This window comes from Sorex fumeus, unplaced genomic scaffold (assembly GCF_029834395.1).
Source record: "Sorex fumeus unplaced genomic scaffold, SorFum_2.1 ptg000008l, whole genome shotgun sequence".
In the NCBI taxonomy this organism is placed as follows: domain Eukaryota; kingdom Metazoa; phylum Chordata; class Mammalia; order Eulipotyphla; family Soricidae; genus Sorex; species Sorex fumeus.
In genome coordinates, this window is record NW_026606065.1 from 23,450,435 (window position 1) to 23,470,900 (window position 20,466).

Here is a 20,466-nt window from a genome sequence, read left to right on the forward strand (position 1 = left end):
CACTTGGAACTCTTAAGACTTGTGATGGCCCTGGAGGCAGCTGCCACCCTAAGTGGGTTCCCCGGGGGGCCGTGAATCCTAGCAGCATCCTGGGGGCCTTCTGGACCCACTCTCTGAGAGCCCCCAGGCACCTCCCTAAAAAACGCCACCACTTCATTTCACACCCTCTTGTGGATTTTTATGGGCTCACCCGACCCCGGCAGCTGGCGCCCCTGTGTGTTTCTGGCTGTGAGGGTCGGGGCTTGGGCCGGGTCCCATCACCTTGTCAGTATGAAGAGTGTTTCAAAGTTATTGCGTGAAGACCCAGGGAACCCAGCGCCTGTCCCTGGCTCCCCACCTTAATTCAGAGTGCTCCTCACCCCAGAGCCTTCCCACTGGCCAGCAGTCCTGGAAGGGAAGGGACGCCCGCCTCATCTATAAGCCGGTCACATCCAGGCACCTTGCATTCTCTCGGTGACAATGATTGCTGATGGCCCATTCAGCTCCGGCCTCTGCTTGTTAACCGGGAACAGAGCGAGAGTCTTGTCCAGCAAGCCTGCAGCCTCCTGGCGCTTTTCAGACGCAGACGGGCGCATATTTATGGCAGGCAAATGACAAAAGGAGATGCTGAATTGCCCTGGCCCCGGCTTTCTCTTAGGCACTGGGTTAAAGCGATTAAACCGAGATGCTGGAAGCCCACTCCCCTAGGCCCCGGGCATCCTGGCCTAGAGCCCAGCACCCCTGCTACCTGCTTCTGCTCCAGTGCGACCCCTATCCCAGAAGTGTCCGGACCAGAATGGCCTGGGACAGGGCAGGGGTCCGTGGGGACGTGTTTCCAGGGGACCCCGAGGGCCACAGGTCTTATTTCTGTGGCTCTCACAGAGGCTCATTGGAGAAACTCTTTGGCTTTTCATGTAGAAATTCAGCTCTGTAATTTTAGTCCCAAGCATTTGGAGGCTGCTAAGTGCCTGCTTGCTGCTTTCAAATAAAGACGCGTAGTAGGAGAAAGCTCCGTGGAAGGAAAACAAGTTGTGTCTGCCATAAACAGTCTGGAGCGAACACGGGCAGGGGAGCCGGGCGGGGGTTTTCTGTGGGCCCCTTCGGGTCTCGGGCCTGTCCAGGCACTGTGAGGTCTGCTCCTGGGATCCTCCAGCGTCTGCTCTCTGCTGCCAGAGCCCAGAGATGGGCCTGTTCTTCACCCCTCCCAGTAGGGGAGCTGAGTCTGCTCTCACATCATGGCCCTGGGCTGCTCAGGGCACGGCAGGCCGCACCCTTGCCCCCTTGCCCCTGCGGGACTGGGCACTGCCACACTCCAGGCTCGCAGGGTTCACGTGGGACAGGAGGATTGTTCTAGATCAGCTGCTACTTGTGTGTGCAGGTGTGAATGCACGCATCCTGCTGTTCTCTCTCTCTCTCTCTCTCTCTCTCTCTCACACACACACACACACACACACACACACACACACATACACACATACACACATGTGTGTGTGCGCGGGCACTTCTGTGCCTCATCCCTGCCTGTCACTCTGATCTGCAGAGCTGGTGCCTGAAACTCCCTCCTTCCCGCCCTCAGGGCTGGGCCCCTCCTCCCACCCCAGAGCCTGGGGGGGTTCCTGGGGCCTGTGTGGGAAGAGTCACCCGAGGGTGGGACTGTTCAGCTGCGGCTACCCTCACTCAGGAAGGGTCACCCGAGCCGGAGGCGTCCGTGGGGTCATGCCACAGGAAGGTGCTGGTCTCTCACACGGCTGACCTGGCAGCAGTGCCCTGAGCATGGCCGAGTGTGCCTCCCCCCGGCCCCCCAAAAGGGCAACTTTTGGCAGAAAGAGGGAGAAAGTGGGAGTCTTCACTTCCACCTTGGGTCTGGGAGTCTGACTGTGGTGAGCCTGGGACAGGAAGTGGGCAGAGCCTCTGGGCCCCTGTCTCCGTAGATGGACCTTGACCCTAGCGGACTGTCCGGTCCGGGGAAGGCCCTTCTCTCTGGGGTGGACAGCCGCCTTCTCTCTGGTCTGTGCTGCCCTCTCCTCTCCCATGGGTGGCGGGCAGCCAGACCCTCCGGGCACAGGAAGCACGACCCCCTGGGGTGCTCAGAGCAGTGCCCAGGGCTGTTCTGTCCCCCCTGAGTGCCCATGCTGGTGGGTTCCTCGCACCCGCTTCTGGAGACCAGATAGCCCTGCTGGGGAGTCACGGGAGTCACCTGGGAGGTGGGACTGACCCTTCTATGGGGCAGAGAGGGGAGACCCCTGCAGGGAGCTTCTCTCCCTGGAGATCTCCCCGTGGCAGGGGCCTGGAGAGCCTCAGCCCAGACCCCCAACTGCGCCGCTCCCCGCCCCCACCCCTGCCTGGTGCAGGTGTCCCTCTGTCAGTCATGCGCTGAGTCATCCATTTGCTCCATAAGCTTTTATTAGGGGGGACGCCCCACCCCACAGGCGCAGGGACCTGACTAGCAGGTGGGGCCTGGGGGGTGGTGAGCCTGGAGAGGGGTGTGGATGGGTCCTGGAAGAAGGGTGAGGGCCTGGCCCCACATCCCAGCATGGCGGGCTGTGAGTGCGGGAGCTGTGACGACCCACCCAGGGGAGACACCCTCTCCCCCACTCCTTTCCACAGGGGTGGTCTCAGCCTCTGGCTGGGCGCCGCGGTTTTTAGAACTCAGTCGAGGGGTGTGAGCAGCTGGACCTAGTGGACCCCAGCAGCCACAGGGCCACATGCCACATGCCACATTCTTTTTTTTTTTTTTTTTTGGTTCCACTAGCTGCTTTGGAATCTGGCTGGCGGAGGGAGTACAGGTGCACCCTGGCCTGCTGTAAACATGAGGGCAGCACCCTCCCAGCCTCCCCGATTGCCCCTTCTATAAAACGGGGGCATTCATGAGCGAGGGCTGAATCAAAGAGTCGTAAAGTCGAGGCTGGGGTCAGACGTGGTTGGGACTTGAAGGGGTGGTTCGTTCTCTGCCTGGATCCACCAGCCCATAAATGCCAGGGACTGTTGGTAAGAGTTCCCTGTTCACTCTCTGCTCCCTGCACAGGAACAGGATGAATGGAATGTGGCAAAGGATGCTGGTGTGTGCCTCTTGGGGTCTCTGACTGTGCAGCTGTCCCCTGGTTTCGACCCCCGACGGGCAGGCATTCCTGACACCCTCTGCTCGGGGCCCCATGCAGGACACTCTCCCCCGTCACGAGGCCAGGCCACTGGGCGTGTCCTGACAGGGTAACCCGGACGTGGGACCCCGGGTGGCCTTCTGCCTGGATCTGACCTGGCCCGTGGCTGTTGTTCCCCAGGGCTGGGGCGCCCGTTTGAGGAGCCTTTAGTGCTCAGCCTCGGGGGTGGGGTGGGCGTGGGGCACTTGGCTCCTCTCCAGGGCCGCGGTGGGGAAACTGAGGCTCTGACTCACTCGCCTCCATGCTCGAGTACCAAGGGGGACCGTCTGCAGGACAGTTCGGCCTGGCCCGTCCAGGTCCTGTGTCTGCCGTGGCGTGGAGCAGTTCAGAATCCCGTCGTGAGATGAAGTGTGTTTTTGCTCAGAGCACTTGCCAGGGGGAGGTGGAAGGGGAGGTCTGGGTCCCCCTGGGCTGGCTTGGGGCAGCCCCTTCCTGTGTACTTAGTCTGCAAAGGTCCTGTGGCTGGTTGGCCATACTCAGCTCCGCCCAGTGGAAACTGGAAGTCAGGCCCAGGGGCCTGTGGCATGACACGCCCGGGACTGGACTCTCTGTGCCTTTCTGTGGCCACTTCAGCCTGGGCGTCCCTGGGCTGGGAGCGGAGGGCCAGGCCTCGCGGGCTCACGCCATCAGGCTAAGGAGATGGGATGACATCTTTTTTTCGAGTCTAGTCACAATTAAATGCCATTTTATTTTGGATTTGGGGACCGCTGCCAGCTTCCAGCTTGTCAGAGCTGAGAATACTCAAATCAAGTCCAGGCCTATTTCGGCAGCGAGGCGGGAGCCTGGCGTCCTGCCTGCGGCTCCATTCAGGAGGGCCCGTCTGGCTTCTGACGTGCCTGGCTCCGGAGCGGCCTGCTTCCAGGGGCCCCGGGGAGCCGAGTGGGGAGCCCCGGGCTGACCGCTGGCTGCGCCCGCGTGCGGGATCTCGGGCCTCTCAGTGTGCGGGGCCTGGGTGTCCCTCCTCTGCCGCCTTCTGCTGCCAGTTTGGCTCTTTCCTCGCAGCCACCTCAGCTGGATGGGGGTGGAGGAGTAGCTGGATGGGGATGGGGGAGTACTCCTGCATGGTGCCGGGCCCCCGTGGGCAGTGGGCACCCCCTTCTGCAGGGCCTCCCGTGCTCTCCTGCCCTGCTGGTCTCCGGCTGGCCCCCTGCCAGACACCCCCCCTGACCCACGGCCCCTGCGTGCAGCTGGACGTGGGCAATCCCGAGAGGCGGCCCGCAGGACCATGGGCTTCTGGCCTGCTTCTTTTTGCTTTTTGGGTCACACCCAGCGATGCTCAGGGGTTCCTCCTGGCTCACGCACTCAGGAATTACTCCTGGTGGTGCTCAGGGGACACTATGGGATGCTGGGAATCAAACCCAGGTTGGCCGTGTGCTAGGCAAATGCCCTGCCCGCTGTGCTATCGCTCCAGTGATGAGAGCAGACCCTCCCTCTGTGGGTCCATGTGGCCCCCCACATTCAGCCCCGAGACATGGGTGCGGGGGTGGCGGCAGGACAGATGAGGCCTGGAGCGGTGTCGGCTGCAGTGCCAGGAGGCGGGTGGGGGCGACAGCAGCCAGGAGGGTGCAGGTTCCCTCCGGCCCCGGGGAATGTGGCAGGCGCCTCAGCTTAGCCCGAGCAGGTGGGTTGGCCTGTCAGTCACCTGGCAGCTGTGTCGCTCGGGGGCCGCCCAGGATCCTGGAGGCCTCCTGCCTTTAAGAGGCTCCTACTGGAAGGCCCCCCAGGAGCAAACTCATCACACTGGGCCGCCATGGGGGGAGATGCTTGCGTGGGACCCTCGGGACAGGGCCCCCCCCCCCGCCCAGGACTCCTGGCCTTGCCCCCGCTGGACCCAGAGCCCCCGTCCCAGTCTCTGCAGGGCCTGGAGTTGCTCTCTGGCCGCTGGGGGCTCCATCTGGCCCTGCCACCCGGTATCTCCTTGGTTGGGGTTTGAGGTGTGTGTCGTGGCCCAGATACACTCTCTCGGCCCAGCTAGGGGAGAGCAGACCCCACCCCGTGTCCTGGGTGTGTTGCCCGGGCTCCGCTCCCCCTGAGCTGCCCGCTGAGATCAGGGAGTTCCACAGTGGGGAAAAAAAGAGGCCTGAGCTTCCCAAAAGGACATGGAAATGCAGGGGATTCTTAACACGGTGAGCATTTGAAACTAAGCTTCCCTTTGCCACGCCCCTCCACCCTCCCCGCCCCTCCCGTGTTTGGAGCATTATATCACAAATAAAAAAAAAACAAGATTAACATCAAAAGGAGTCCGCTTTCACTCCATTGTGCCGCCTCGCAGGCTGTGAAATTTAATATTATTTTGACTTGCACGGTAATTGTCAAGTGACAGAGGGAAATGGATTAGAATCAAATCCAAGTCCACACAGTGACACAGACTGTCAAATGCAGGCGGAGGGCCCAGGGCCTGGCCCGGCCAACCCCGGGCGCCAGGGCAGAGTCTGGCTTGATAAAATGCACCTTTGCCCAGCCCTAAGCCCGAAGCCCGTTGGGGTCCCTCGGCCCAGAGGAGTTGCCCAACAGGTTTGTGTGAGCCTGGGCTGCAGTTCCTGCTGCTTCTCATCTTTCCTTCCCTTGAAAAGTTGCTGCACTGTGGCTGGTGTGAAGTTGCAAATGCATCCCCCTACCCCCGCCCCCCCCCCCCCCTGCACCCAGCCAGGCCCCCAGTCTTGGCTCTCAGCTTTATAATGCTTTAATGGTCCCTGATCGGGGAGCCTGCTTTTCTCTCTTTTTCTTTCCCTCGGATAAATCAGGTTCGTGTTGCAGATGGTATTTGTTTTAGAAGAGTGTGAAAAAAAAGGGAGGGGCACCTGTGAAAACAGACAATCGCTCCAGCACACCTACACCTTCAGAGGGAAGCAGGAATGCCCATTAAGGCCTCCAATTACTACCTGCTTCTTGGAGGCTTGGGAGGTGCCGGGAGGGGAAGGTGCCCGTGTGCTCACCGGAGCGCCCAGGTGATCCCGTGCCCCTCCACGCTGGCTGGCTGGGGGACCTGGTAACCTAATTCTGCGTACACCTGACTCCCCATGGCTCCCCACCCCCTCTGCCTCTCTCCGGTTTCAGAATTGGCTCCTGCAGAATCTTGTTCAGATGTTAAAGTGCAAAAGGGGGCAGTAAAGTACTATCCACCAAAAAAAGGTATTTTTTTTCCCCCAAGTATTTCTTGCGGAGCTCTTCCTGCCGTCTTTCCTGGGCCTGGCTTTTACTCCTCATTGGAGATCAATCACTTCTCTTTGGGGGCGTTTAGAAGATCTCTTCTGAAGCTGGGACAGCATCTCTCTAAGTCAGAGGTGATGCCAGCCGGGGCCGCCTGCCTGTTTATGGAACACCCCCCCTCTCCCCCCCACTCTCTGCCAGGCCTGGTGCCTTGGTGGAAGGGGCTGAGGGTTGCTGCCTGGCCGCTGCCCCAGCGCCCATGGGCCAGGCAGGTCTGAGTGCAGGAGGAAGTTCTGGGCCAGGGTGTGTCCTATCCCGGCTATCCCAGCCACCCGCCCCAGGTTTCTCAGGAAGCAGGCAGGGGTGTGGGTCCTGCGGGGGGGCTCCTCCTCCCCGACCCGCTGCCTTGGTCCACGCTCATCCCAAGGAGAGTGTCCGGGGAACAGCACGTGCTTTCCACGGTGTGGCAGACCCAAAGTGTGCTCCTTGGAGACGCCCAGGCTTGTCCCTCACTTTGTCATGTAATGGGGTCTCCGGTCAGCCACCTGTGGCCGGACTGCAACCCGCTCGCCCGGCCTGGTGGCGCTGAGCCTGCCCGAACCTCGCTCTGGTCACTTGTCGGCATAAACTGGCTGTCGGAGACCCCAGGCCTTGATGGTGTTGCTTGGTACCGTCTAATGACTGTAGCCCGCATAAAGCGGCCCCCAAGCCTTAGAGAGTCCTCAGGTAACTAGTGTGGGGTCGCAAGCAGGCGCTGCAGAACATGAAGGAGGGGGCAGAGGGGGCCCTGCCTGCCCGCAGCCTCGGAAGGAAGTGGAGACAGCCTGAGCCAGAGTGGGGAGGTGCATCTGGGACGACTCTGGGTGTGGGGGTTTGGGGCCATCCCCAGCATGTACAGGGCTGCTGCTGCCTCTGCCCACAGGGTTCACCCCTGCTGACACTCGGGGACCCGCTGAGTGCTGGGATCCAACCCACTCTGACTGCCTGCAGGCAGGTGCGCTACCCATTGTGGCACCTCTCCGGCCCTGGGATGATTCTAGAAAACACAGAGCCCTAGGGAGCTGCTGATGCCACTGCCCCACACAGCAGCTTAAAGCAGTTCTGGGTAAAACTCCTGCGTTGACCCTGCACCTGTGTGCGTGCGTGTGTGTGTTTGTGTGTGTGCGTGTGTGAGAGAGAGAGTGCGTGAGCGGATGTGTTTGTGAGAGAGAATATGTGTGTGTGAGAGTGTGAGTGTGTGAGTGAGAGTATGTGTGTGTGTGAGTGTGTGTGAGTGTGAGAGTATGTGTGTGAGAGAGTATGTGTGTGAGAGTATATGTGTGAGAGTGTGTATGTGTGTATGTGTGTGTGAGGGTGTGTGTGAGTAAGACTTATGTGTGTGAGAGTGTGTATGTGTGTAGGGTGTGTGTGTGAGAGTATGTGTGTGAATATGTGTGTGAGAGTGTGTGTGCGTGTGTGTGCTCTGCAGAGTGGGTCACACACCCCATGTGCGTGTGTGCGTGCGTGCATAGTAACCGCGGGCACATTCCAAGCTGGGCTTTGCAGCTGGGCACAGGCCTAGGAAGCGGTGTCTCCTGCTTGACTGGACCCTGCTCTACCGACCGTTGACTCCGGAGGCGGGGAGTGGCACCTGGCCTTCTTTAGCAGGCTGGTCACCTGCTGCAGCGCCGTGGGGGTGCCGAGACCCCCCTGAGGTGGCCGTCCCCGGCCTTTCTCTCTAGGCCACTGGCCTGGCGAGGCCTCAGCGGGCTGAGTTGGCTTGCTGGCTGTCAGGTTAGTTTGGCATCATTTGGCCTCACGGCAGCCTTTGCCAGACCGGCTACTCCTGTCCTGACGTGGTAGGCAGCAGTAGGGAATCTGCTTCGCCTTTTGGCCGTTCCACTCGCTGACACTGGGGGCCGGGGGGTCGAGCGCCAGACACTTGCTCCGAGAGGCCTGTGTGAGGGCCGGGGGTGCCCTGGTGGCTCCCCGGGCCCCCGTCTCTGAGCTCTTGGCGTCCCAGACCCTCTGCCGTGGGGGCCTGTCCACTTGTCCCCCTGCTGCAGCTGCTCGCAGATGAACAGACGCGGCCCAGCCGGAGTGACCGTCCCTTCAGCTGACAGGCCAGGAACGTTCCCTGCCTTAGTGCCTCATCGTGCACGGGCTCTCGTGTGGGCAAAACTTCAAAGAACAACGTGTCACCTCATAGTTGTGTTATTAAAAAAAAAAAAAGCTCCTACAATGATGAAGTGTCTAATTTAGATGATCAGAGATCTAATCTAGGTTCCTAGTTATTAATGTCTAATTTAGTTTATTAGGTTGATTCAGCGTATTCCCTTGTGAGGTACGAGAGTCTGGTTTGATGAGTAACTTTTAAAAACAGGGATTAAATTTGAGAGGTAATCAAATGATGTCTTGAAAAAAAGGCAAGGTTGCGCTGTGTCCTTTCAGGCGGGGTGACTTTGGGAAGCCTGAGCTATTAGCTTAGGCCGCTGTGCACTATCCAGTCAGTTTACAGCTCTCCTTGGCCTGCCCAAGAAGTTGGCTGAGACTCGTGCTGGGGAGGGAGGGACCCCCCCACCCCAGCCCCTCCTGGGGCCCCTGGCCTGCGGAAACAGGCTCTCAGGGGCCCATAACTCTAGGCCTTCTCTCTGGATTTAAACCTGGCAGACTTGATGAAACGATACCTCTAACTACTTTCTGTTTGGGCGCAGCCAAACTCAAACAACCTCAGGTGTGAGGCAGGGCCCTGAGGAGGGAGCTTCTTTGGGTGACCTGATCATCCTCACAATTATTCTTTGGTTTGTCCTTCCTAAGCTGGCTGATTTTGAGGTCAGGGTTGGCCGTGAGCATCTAGTTAGAGCCGGGGTAGACCAGATGTCTGTGTTACTCAGTGAGTTTCTAAGCAATCTTGAATTGATAATTCTCAACACAAGACCCAGTGTTTCAGAGGAAACAGCTTGAGCACTGGCTGACTCTTAACTCAGAGAATCGCTTTTTTTTTTTTTCCCTTTTGGGTCACACCTGGCAATGCACAGGGGTTACTCCTGGCTCATGCACTCAAGAATATTACTCCTGGAGGTGCTCAGGGGACCCTATGGGATGCTGGGAATCAAACCCGGGTCAGCCGCATTCAAGGCAAATGCCCTCCCCGCTATGCTATTACTCCAACCCCAGAATTGCTCATTTTAAAATCAGAAGTACAGTAGAGGGGCCGGGAAGAGTCCAGGGGATAAGGCCTTGCACGAAGCCATCCCAGGCTTGATCTCCAGTATCCTGTATGGTCCTCTCAGCCCGGGCAGGTGTGATCCCTGAGCACAGAGCCAGGAGTTCCCCCCCAGTTCCACAGGGTTTGTCTCTCCTGAAAAATGGGGCTGTAGATTCTTCCTTTCCCCCCCCTTTTTTTTTCTTTCTGCATGAACTGTCTGGACTCCATCTCTACTATCCCTTGGAATAGCAGTTCTGTAATCACCCTCTTCCTCGGCTTCCTGGCGTAAGGTTGACCGGCCGGGCTCCCGCACCCAGCTGTCTAGGGCGCCCCCAGACTTTCTCTGATTGCCCCCTAATGTCGTTCAGAGTCAAAGGGTCCTGCCGGGATGATCTCCAGCAAGCAAGTGGTTAGCACCTGGCCGCTAGCACGCGTCCAGAGCCAGGGAGCTCTTGGCCAAAGTGCCTTGTTATTGGGGGTCCTGGAAGGGCCCCGTGGGCAGGAGAAAAGACTCATATTCCAGTGCTCCGGGGAAGCCCCCAAACACTGCCCCTTCCCACCCACCTGGGAATCCCCCTCCTGCTGGTGGCCCACCTGCCCGGAGGTCCTGGCCGCAGATCCCATTCTAGGCGTGAGGTAATGGCCTGACCTTTGGCTTCTCATCGCCGGTCTGTTCCCTTCTGCTGCCTCAGCAGCTCCTAGGAGTGAGGGGACACACAGCTGTGGGCCCCGGGGCCTGTGCTGACTCAGCCAGCCCGGCCCTGCCTGACCGCAGGGTAAGCTCGTAAATTCCCAGAGCCCAGAGCATTTGCCTGACAGCCCTTGTGGTGTGTAGATTCTAAAGTCAGCCGCTAAGGCACTGAGTGAGGTGCTTGTTGGTTTTTAATTTAAATAAAGCAGTATTATTATTATTTTTGCTTGTTGTGTCACACTTGGCAATAAATACTCAGGGGTTCCTTCTGGCTCTGCTCTCAGGAATTACTCCTGGTGGTGCTCGGGGGACCATATGGGATGCTGGGAATCGAACCCGGGTTGGCGGCGTGCAAGGCAAATGCCCTCTCCACTGTGCTAAAGCAATCGGGCCCCTAAAGCAGTCATTTTTCAAAGGAACGCTCGTACAAACTTCCTCAGCACTCTCTCGTCGGCGTTGCACCTGACAGTGCTCAGGGTTTCCTCCCGGCTCTGTGCTCAGGACAGCCTGTGGGGTTCCAGGATGGAACCCGGGCAGCCCCAGCCCACGTGACCATGCCCTCCCTGCCCGGCCATCCCTCCGGCCCCCCAGAGTGCCTGGTTCTGCCTCAGTGTTGCCCGGGTGGGTGCTGAGGGGTTGGCGCTTTGCAGAGTCTGGAGTTGACTGCTGTCTGCCATCTGGGGGGCACATCGCACCTGTGGATGGGGGTAGCGTGGCCTGCCCTGCCCTGCCCTGGTGGTCAGTTTCTCCTGGGCCATCCGTGTCCCCCTTCCCCCAGAAGCCGAGAGCCTTGTGTGCTAGGACGAGATGCCCATGGGCAGCTCTTCTTCTTCCCCACCCCGCCAGCGCTGGCCAGGCTGGGCCCGGGCTCTGTGGGCGGAGAGGGCCTCCTTCCTGGGCAGCAGGACATGTCCACTCAGCAGGACACGCTGCTTGTGTCTAACATAACCCGAGAGGGGTCTGGGGCATCCCGGGTGTTTCTTCCAAGAACCGAGTCAGTGGGTCTGGCTGGTGGCCATGCAGGGACCCTGCTCCCGGATTTCTGGGCCCGCCCCTCAGAGAGGGCGGTTGTGAAGAGGTGGGCCGTGGGCAGGGAAAGAGGTGGCGGGCAGAGGCGGGTGACGAGTGCACTCGGGCAGCTGTGGGGAGCGTTTGTGACTCACGACCCATGGGGTCAGCCGTGACGGGAGCAGGTGTCGGGGACGTGTGGGTGTGTGGTGGGTGCCGGTGGGGGCGGGGAGGGGCTTTGGCGCTCACAGCCCAGGACACTTCCGGGGATGAGCAGAGGACGTGCTCTGTTGGGGAGCCAAGGTGAGCACTTTAAGGGAGCCGAGGCGAGCACTTTAGGGGAGCAGAGATGAACACTATAAGGGAGCATAGGTGAGCACTGTAGGGGTGCATAGGGGAGCACTGTAGTGGAGCAGGGCATCTCCCCCATGCTATGTACGTGTCCATGTCCAGGGACATGCCGAGCTTTGCCACAGACACTTGGCTTCAGCCCTTCCTGGTGTGTTTGACTGACAGAGAGATGGAACTGTGGGAGGGGAGGGGCAGAGAAACGCGCCCGAGGCCTGGGCAGTCCCCTAGCCCCTGCCCGGCCATGGCCCTGGCTCAGTGCTCTGGACTTGGGAGTTTTGAAGCATCTCCACCCCCGAGAAACTGTAGAAATGACCCAGAAAGTTCTTTTGACAAGTGTTGAGGGACATGGGTCAAAAGTTCTGGAAAGTTCTTCAGGGACCCCTACAGGGATGTGTGGAATGGGTCATCCATTATATGGAAACTCTTTCTTTGGCATCTTTACGGAAAGAAGGAAAGACGTGAAGATGGTTCCTTTTAACTTTTTGTCTTCTGCTAGAATTTCGGGCTCCCTTCCTGAAGGACCTCCTACCCTAAAAGGCGCCCCCCAACCCTGCCCGCCCCCGCTGGGGGGTCCCTGCCGTCTGGGGACAGTGACAGGGTCCTTCCCACTCCCCACAGGGAAAGCGAGTCCTGCACCTTCCCTGCCATGCCGAGCACTGGTTCCTAACATAAACCTATCGGGAAATTTCTGTTCTGTTCCACGATGCCTCCAACCAGCCTCGTTCATGTCCCTTTCAGAAAATGCCGTTCCTCGTTATAAATCATAACCTGCTTACCCCAGGGGCCGGATTGGGAATCGGGGTGGGGGGCAGCACCCCACCCTCCCAGCTTCTGCACTTGCTGAATCACAGCCTCTTAGTGGTGGTGGCTGGTGGTCCCCCGCTCTGCTCCGGGGAGGGGGCTGGGAGGGTCTCCCACGTGCTGCTTTGTTCTCCCTTTAATATTTTAATGAGCCTGCGGGCTTGGCTGCATCAGGACAGGAGGGGTTCCTAAGTGCGTTGCTGGAGGGAGCACTTGTCCCAGGGTGTTCCTTTGGAAGCTCTTGTTTCTCTTTTCAGAAACTCCCCATGAACAAAGATCTGTCAACAGTCAGGCAACCGGGCGGGAATGAGGGGGGGGAGTGTGGGGATGCTCCGAGCTGGGTTTTGGGGGGTGGGGGTTGCTCAGAACTAATTGGAGTGAGTCGTCTGGGGGGGGGAGGGGACCCCGATCTCTAGAGTGAGGATGCCCGTGACCTGCCCCCATGCCGCCGGGGGCACTCCTCACCTGGCCACCAAACCAATAGCACAGCTAATTATTCCTGCTTATCTTTTATGGGTCCCTAAGACATGGCTTTTGTTCGGGTAATAAGAAGCCCATTGTTTGATCGGTGACTAATTATGATAAGTCATTTGAAACATTCTTGATGAAACTTGCCTGTTAATTAACAGCAACAGCAAATGGAAACTTAACAGGACAGCCGACTGCTAGGACTGCTAGTGACTCTGGTGGTCCCTGGCCCCGCTGCCACCAAGGAAGGCTGCCAGGGTTTAAAAAACAGCCAAACAGGCGGGGGGGGGGGGGGCGCGATTCCCGCCAAAGAGCGCCTCTCCTGGGATGCCACACAAAGGCACCCCGAAATGCTGCAGGCAGGCGAGGGGTGCATGGTGCCCTCGCTGACCGCAGGGTTGGGTCCAGGGGTGCGGGCTGAGCCCTTGCTGTCTGCACCGGGCGGGAGACTCACTTTCTCTGATTCCCAAACAGCCGGCCCGTGCCCCCCCGAGCGGCTGCTGATTCTCCTGCCCCATGCAAGTGTGGTTGGTTTTTGATATTTCCTATCTGTACTGTAGTGATTTAGCCACTATGATTCTTATCCACTCAATGCCTTATGTATTTTTTTTTTCATTTCATGTTTCTAGATTTCTACCTGGACAAGGACTGGTACTATACCCACAGATAGGAGACAAATTGGATATTATTTGCCCCAAAGTGGACTCTAAGACTGTTGGCCAGTATGAATATTATAAAGTTTATATGGTCGATAAGGACCAGGCGGACAGATGCACAGTTAAGAAGGAAAACACCCCCCTCCTCAACTGTGCCAAGCCGGACCAGGACGTGAAGTTCACCATCAAGTTTCAAGAATTCAGCCCTAACCTCTGGGGGCTAGAATTTCAGAAGAACAGAGATTATTACATTATATGTAAGTATGATTCTACCCGTTTGTCTCATAGAAATTAGGATAAGCTAAATCGGTTGGTATTGACTGTTTCTGTTTTTGTGAAAAAATGCTTATTGTGGCAAATAATTGGGTGAGCATCTTTGCTGAAGATTTTTAAAGAAAATCTAACGGAATGAGGGCCTGATGGTACTCATTACTATCAATACCCAAAGAGGGAGAAAAAAAAAAGTAGAGCTGTATAGTATTGAAAAAGTGGATCTCGGAATCTACTCAGCGTCTCTATTGACAAACTGTTCTTAAGGACATGGGTGAGATTGTGATAGGTAAATCTTGTGCCATTTCTTCTCTGTTCATCCTTGCACTCATCCATCCATCTGTGCGTCTGCCCATCCATCCATTCATTCATCCATCCTTCCATCCTTCCATCGGTCTATCCTTCCATCCATCCATCCATCCATCTATCCATGCATCTAGGGTTTGTTGTATAGCCGAAGCTGGGGTGAGCGCCAGGCCCCGCAGTGAGGGGATGCTGTCAAAGTTCCCGTCCCTCCTGAAAGCGTCCATTGAGAGAAGGGGAGGGCCTAGGTGCCAAAGATGTGGGTCCTGAGCGAGCCACATGCACGTGGACAGCACCAGGGAGACCAGATTTGAGGCTGGAGATGGAGTTGGGTCGTGTCTGTCTCTGTGGTAACAGGCGCGTTGTTTTAGGAGCAAGGTGGCTGCTCAGGCTGGGAGTCAGGTTCGTGCTGGTCCCCAGGGGGCAGGAGCTAGAGTCCAGGATGGCCTGGTGCTGACCCGGGGTGCTCCTGGGCCCGGGGCCCTCAGGTGGCTGAGTGAGCGGCAGACAATGGCAGCGTTTGTTCTTGGCTTCTTGGCTCTGTGGTTCTGTCTCCAGCCGGACTCCCTGAGAGCAGGGACGAGGGAAGGTGCCTTTCCCCCAGCCCCAACCCCGATCTGCCCTGGCCACCTCCTGGCTGCTTCCGCAGTACCCACCCCCGTTCGGGGCCTGGGGGTCTGTGACTCCTGAGCACTGGGTGCCAAGATGGTCATGGGTGTCCAGGGGAGGTGTCTGGTTTTCTCGTCCCGAAGCAGCAGTTTTTCAGCGTCCCAGAGAGGGCTTCCCCGGAGGAATCAGAAACCGAGAGGGACCTTGGCGAGGTAAAGGATAAAAATGAAAGTAAAAAGTACGCCGAAGGGCAAGGCAGAGGGGTGGCAAAGCGTGTGAAATAAAGGACAGGTTTGGGCGCGTGCAGCCGTAACGTGGTGGAAGAGACGTGGAACTGCCAGGCGTCCAGAGTCTCACTGAGGGAGTGGTCATCAAGGGGTTCAGACTGCCCTGTGGTGTGGACAGGGCTCACTCCCCACCAGGGCCCCAGGAGGGCTGAGGGAGAGTGGGGACACTGAGACCACAGGTGTCCTGGGGACACTGGTGCTCCCGGGACTCGCCGAGGGGCCGGGCATGCAGTGGGCGCTGCAGGGCACACCAGCCCCAGCCCTATTGCCCGCCTCGGCTGTCACTTCCTGTGTGGATGCGAGTGGGATCTGGGCATATGGAAAACACGAGAAAAAGAAATAGCAGCCTGGGGCTGGAGTGATAGCGCAGTAGGGAGGATGTTTGCCTTGCACGCGCCTGACCCGGGTTCGATTCCCAGCATCCCATAGGGTCCCCCGAGCACCGCCAGGAGTGACTTCCTGAGTGCAGAGCCAGGAGGTAACCCGTGTGCATCGCTGGGTGTGACCCAAAAAGTGGAAAAAAAATTAGAAAAAAAATAGCCTTTGGGGTTTCATGTAGAGAGTTCACACAAATTTGATATTTATGATTAGCATTAATTTTAGAAACATCTAGTTTTCTTTGTTAAAAGAGAAAAATATATATATCCATGAGTTGGTTCGGTGGCAGGCTTCTGGCCCCCAGAACCCACGTGCAGTTGTGATCTGTGTGGGGAAACACATGCTTGCCCAGGAGGGGAGAGTCTGGGAGCAGGGGCTGGTGACTTCAAGGTCGGCGCAGCACAGGGCTGGTGCTTGTTGGGGGCTGGTGGGCTGCAGGGATCAGAGAGCAAGGACTTGCCCTGCCAACCCCCCCCCCCCCCACCCCTCCACCCGCCCAGCCCCGCTTCACCCTGAGAGATGCATTAGATCACGTGGGGAAGCACAGAAGCCCTTTTCTCACCGTCTCTTGTTAAGCCGGGCTCTGAAAAGGACATGGGGTGTGAGGAAAACACCTTCTAAAATAGGTTTGGAGGGCTGGAGCGATAGCACAGCGGGGAGGGCATTTGTCTTGCACGCGGCCTACCCGGGTTCAATTCCCAGCATCTCATTATAGTCCCCCGGGCACCACCAGGAGTAATTCCTGAGTGCAGAGCCAGGAAAAAAACAAAAACAAAACAAAAAAACACATACAGTAGGTTTAGAAGTCACTGCTCACTTCAGAGTCCCAAGGCAGAGGCCGAGCCAAGGCTCAGCCGAAGGGACACTTGCCTCCAGGGACAGCGCCAGACGCAGGTGCAATCCACGACACCCCCTAGGGCCCTCCCCCCCACCAGGGGTGATCCCTGAGCACCACCATGTGTGACCCCCAAACAACAACAAGAAGAACCCCAAGGTGCCCACGTGGAGATCTTCCAAGCCCCTCATTCCCGTCTCCCTTCCCCTCCGTCGGCTGCGCACTTCACACTCAGATTACTGCCGGCCTCCCCAAGGGCCAGAGAGGAAGGACTCAGCTCAAGACCGTCTGTGTCCCACGTCAAGCCAACGCTTCATTTTGCGGCAGAGGCCAAGGAGAGGGTTTGAGTTGCTTCAAGACGTGTTGTAGGTGAAGCGCCAGAGCTGGGCCTCGAATCCACAGGCACATTCCAGAGTCAGAAGAGAGTCGTGTGGACCCTGCTTCCCCAGGGAGGAGCGTGGCCGTGGCTTGTGCCTGCCTCCCTGAGGGTCCCCGGGCTGTTGGCTGAGCGAGTCCCTGCAGGAATGGCCTCCTGGGAACCCAGGGGCCTGTTTTTTTGTCCCGCACTTCAGGAGGGCGGTTTTGAACCTGAGTGGACTTAGGGCGAAGGTGTCCGTTTGAGAGTTTGTCGGGTCAGAGTGTTATTACAGCAGGTCGGACGCTCGCCTTGCATGCTGCTGGCCCACATTTGATTCCCCGCACCCCAGGAGTCAGCCCTGAGTGCAGAGCCAGGAGTCAGACCTGAGCACAGCCAGGTGCGATCCCCCCCAAGATAAAGATGAAAAAGAAACCTTGGACGATGCTACAGACACATCCATTTCGGTGGGGCCTCCTGTCTACACGGCGTAACCTGTTGCGGTGGACAGAATCGGCCGCCATCCCGTTCCTACGCAGTCAGGTGTAGACTGTCACAAGCCTCACCGAGCCATGGAAGCGCATTGGCTTTTTTCTGGAACCCCAGGGACGGTCCACGCCGTCCCCCCCCCCCCCCCCGCCAGGAAGTTCCAAGACGAAATGATAGGCGTCCTCATTAATTCTTTCCTCAGATGATTATTTGTTTTGACATGTGGCAAAATGATATAGATGGCTCGTCTTCATGTTCAAAATTGACTTTTTCGAGTGACCTATTTCCTTAATTAGCCTGGGGCTTCGTTTGCATAACACAATCTGTGTGTCTTCCCTGAGGGGGGTGTGGGGACTGCTTGGTCTGAAGAGTCCTGTGGATCCTGCCTTGGTGCACATTCCTCCAGGCAGAGCGGGTCCTCTGGATGCCCGTCTGTCTGTCTGTCTGTCTGTCTGTCCCTCTCTCTCTCTCTCTTTCTCTCGGACGCTGTTCCAGCTTCCTTACGTTTCCGAGGGGGCTTCGTGGGCTCCGCCCTCCTGGCTATTCCTGGAGCCCAGCGCACTGCAACTAGTCCCCGCTCTGGCTCACGGTGCCTGGCATTGGGGAAGGTCTGGCAGCTGCGTGACCAGAGGCGGTGCCGGAATGCGGCTGGGCCTGCTGTGTGCCGTGCAGCAGTGCTTGTATGATGCATTGTCGTGTGTAGCAAGGTTGCATGCAAGTGCCTGCAGCTCTGGCATGTCCCGCCCGCCCCGTACCACCCCGTTTGCCAGGAAAGCACCAGAACAAAGTGTAGTGGCTGGGTGGGCACACTGGGCACTCACAGCTCGCCCTTACCAAGGCGCTGAGGTGGCTTCTGGCATCACAGGGTCCGCCCCGGCCCCAGGAGGAGATTCTGCCTTGACCCAAGTCCTGGCAAGCCAGGCCCAGGCCAGGCTGGGGGTTTCGCGCCCTTCCTTAGCCTCACGCGTCTCTCTGGTGTTTCATGTCGATTCCAGCAGCAAGGCCCAGGCTTGGAGGGATGTCTGGAAGCTTCCAGCACCAAGGCCCAGCTTGGGGAGGCGTCTGGAAGCTTCTAGCACCGAGGCCCGGCTTGGAGAGGTTCTCCTGGAGGCCCGTTTCTGAACCTGTCCTTGGGCTCCTTCCGGCACCCCTAGAGCATGCGAGATCAGGGTGCTCCATCATCATTAGCTTTGCTTTTGTGGTTGTTGTTTTGTTTTTGTAAGCCACGAACACACTTCTGAGTAAATATTGCTGAAGGAAATTCCAAGGCTTGCCTGAGAATAGAGTGAAAGGCAGATGTGCAAGGCCCGGGCCCGGCCTGGCTCACCCTGGCTTCCTGTGTGCGTCTCTGTTCTCTTGGGGATGGTCCCTTCTTCCTGGGGCTTGACTGTGGCTGGCCGCTAGGCTGTTTGCAGGGTTCTGCAACCTTTCCTCTGTGCGGTGTGGAGGCTTCCAGGGCTCTGGGCATGGCCTTTCCCCACGTGGAGCCCTGAGGGGTGGGGGGAGTTCTCTCTGAAGTGCCTGGCCAATGTGTGGCCCCAGGCCTCTTTGTGGTAAAGTGGGCTGGGCAGGTCCCCTCTGCTGTCAGGGCGAAGGCAGGGGCCCTTGGCAGGTGGTCGTAGAACTCGCTGATCCAGTGGGTGCCCCTAAGCTGCTGCCGGGGGTGGGCGTGTCCCTGGCCTCAGTCTCCACTGGGAGTCAGCTGGGTGCCCAGGGCCAGCTCGCAGCCTCGTGAGCCTGAACAGGAGCTGTGGGAGGCCCCCGGACTTCAGGCCTGCAGAGGAGCCCAGGCACATGCCCTCCCTTTGTCGGCTGCCCGGGTACGGCATTCCTTATTCCAGGCTTCCCTCCCCCAAAATGTGTGTGTGTGCATGTATGTGTGTGAGCACACATGCATGTGTAAGTGCGTGTGTGTGTGAGTGCATGTGTGTGCGCATCTGTGTGTGCACGTGTGTGTGCATGTGTGTGTGCGCACGTGCGTGTGTGTGCGTGTGTGAATGTGTGTGTGCATGAGTATGTGCATGCCTGTGTTTGGGTGAGTGCATGTGTGTGTACGTCTGGTACGTGTGTGTGCATGCATATGTGTGTGTGTGTGTGTGTGGGTGTGTGTGTGTGCGTCTCTCTGCTTCTGGATGGCCCCGGCTTCTCCGGAGACACTGGGGTGGTCACTTGCCCCCGTCTCTAGCCATCCAACCTGCCTGCCCTGGGCAGGGACTCGTGTGTCTCTGTGGATCCTCTCAGCCTCCGACCGTGTCCCATCCATGATTGGCCATGGGGGAGAGACACACCGGGTGGAGGGGTGGGCACATCGCTGAGACCAGCTGGCAGGGATGCCCTTTGAGCCACTGATCGGTCCAAGAGACGGTCCCTGGGGACTGAGGTCACAGGAGTGCTCCCCAGGGCCCATGCGTAGTGCTCGCCCACGTTATGGTGCCCAGCTCCAGCTCTGCAGGCTGGAGGGAGGGGATGGAGGGCCCTGGGCTGGGGGCGACTGACCCCCTCAGCTGGCGGAGACAATGTCCCCGCTCCCTACCACCCAGGGCGTCTCAGGACGCTGTTCCTGGTGCCTGGATGGAGAGTGCGTGGGTAAGGAGAGTCATGGGGGCTCTGCGGGGTCAGAGGCCCCCCACTCACCCAGGACTCCCTCCCTCGCTCCCTGGCCCTCTGTATTTATGAGTTGGCAAGTTCACTTAGACTTGGAAGCCCCCGAACAAGACTGGACACGCAGACTAGCACAGAGAGAGCCGCCTCAAAGGCCAAGGCTGAGCACCCAGGGCCAGAGAGACTCGGGGTAAAGCCCTTGCCGTGCCTGCAGCCCACCCGGGTTCAACCCCTGGCCCCACTTGTGTGTTCCTCCAGAGTGATCCCTGAGCACAGAGCCTGAAGCAAGCCCCGAGCACTGCCACGTGTAGCCCCGGGCACGTGCCCCCACCCCAGTTTCTGTGAACCCCCAGTTAAGAGGCAGACATGCGAGAAGCCCTTGGAACCATTTGCCTCGGACACGGCTAGACGCTGTTCCATTGCTCACTCAGAGTGTCTGATCCCTTCTGGGACCAGTGTGACACTCGCCTTCTTTTTGTCCCTTTGGAGTTTCAACATCCATGTGACTGTTATAATCTCTTATCAAGGGCTTCATGGCACCAGGGTGAGACACAACAATCTCCACACACTTTTCCTCTAAGGAAACCTTTGTGGATCGTTGTAAGCAGATTATTCATAACAAGCACTGTCACTGTCCTCCGTTGTTCATCGATTTGCTCGAGCAGGCCCAGTAACATTGTGAGACTTGTTACTGTGTTTGGCATATTGAATACGTCACTGGTAGCTTACCAGGCTTTGTTTGCCACGCGGGCGAAATACTCTCAGTAGCTTGCCAGGCTCTCCAAGAGGGGCGGAGGAATCAAACTTGGGTCAGCTGTGTTGGCCAAGTACAAGGCAAACACCCTACCTGCCGTGCTATTGCTCCAGCCCCATAACAAGCAATGCAACAT

The 20,466-nt window shown here is 58.2% G+C and overlaps 1 protein-coding gene across 1 annotated transcript in view; it reads left to right on the forward strand.

Moving 5' to 3' along the window:
• Window positions 1–20,466, forward strand: part of EFNB2 (ephrin B2) — a 36,553-nt gene that overhangs the window by 5,834 nt on the left and 10,253 nt on the right. Inside the window, exon 2 of the mRNA XM_056109809.1 lies at window positions 13,423–13,706. Coding sequence (XP_055965784.1) covers window positions 13,423–13,706 — 284 coding nt within the window. The remainder of the gene's footprint in view (window positions 1–13,422; window positions 13,707–20,466) is intronic.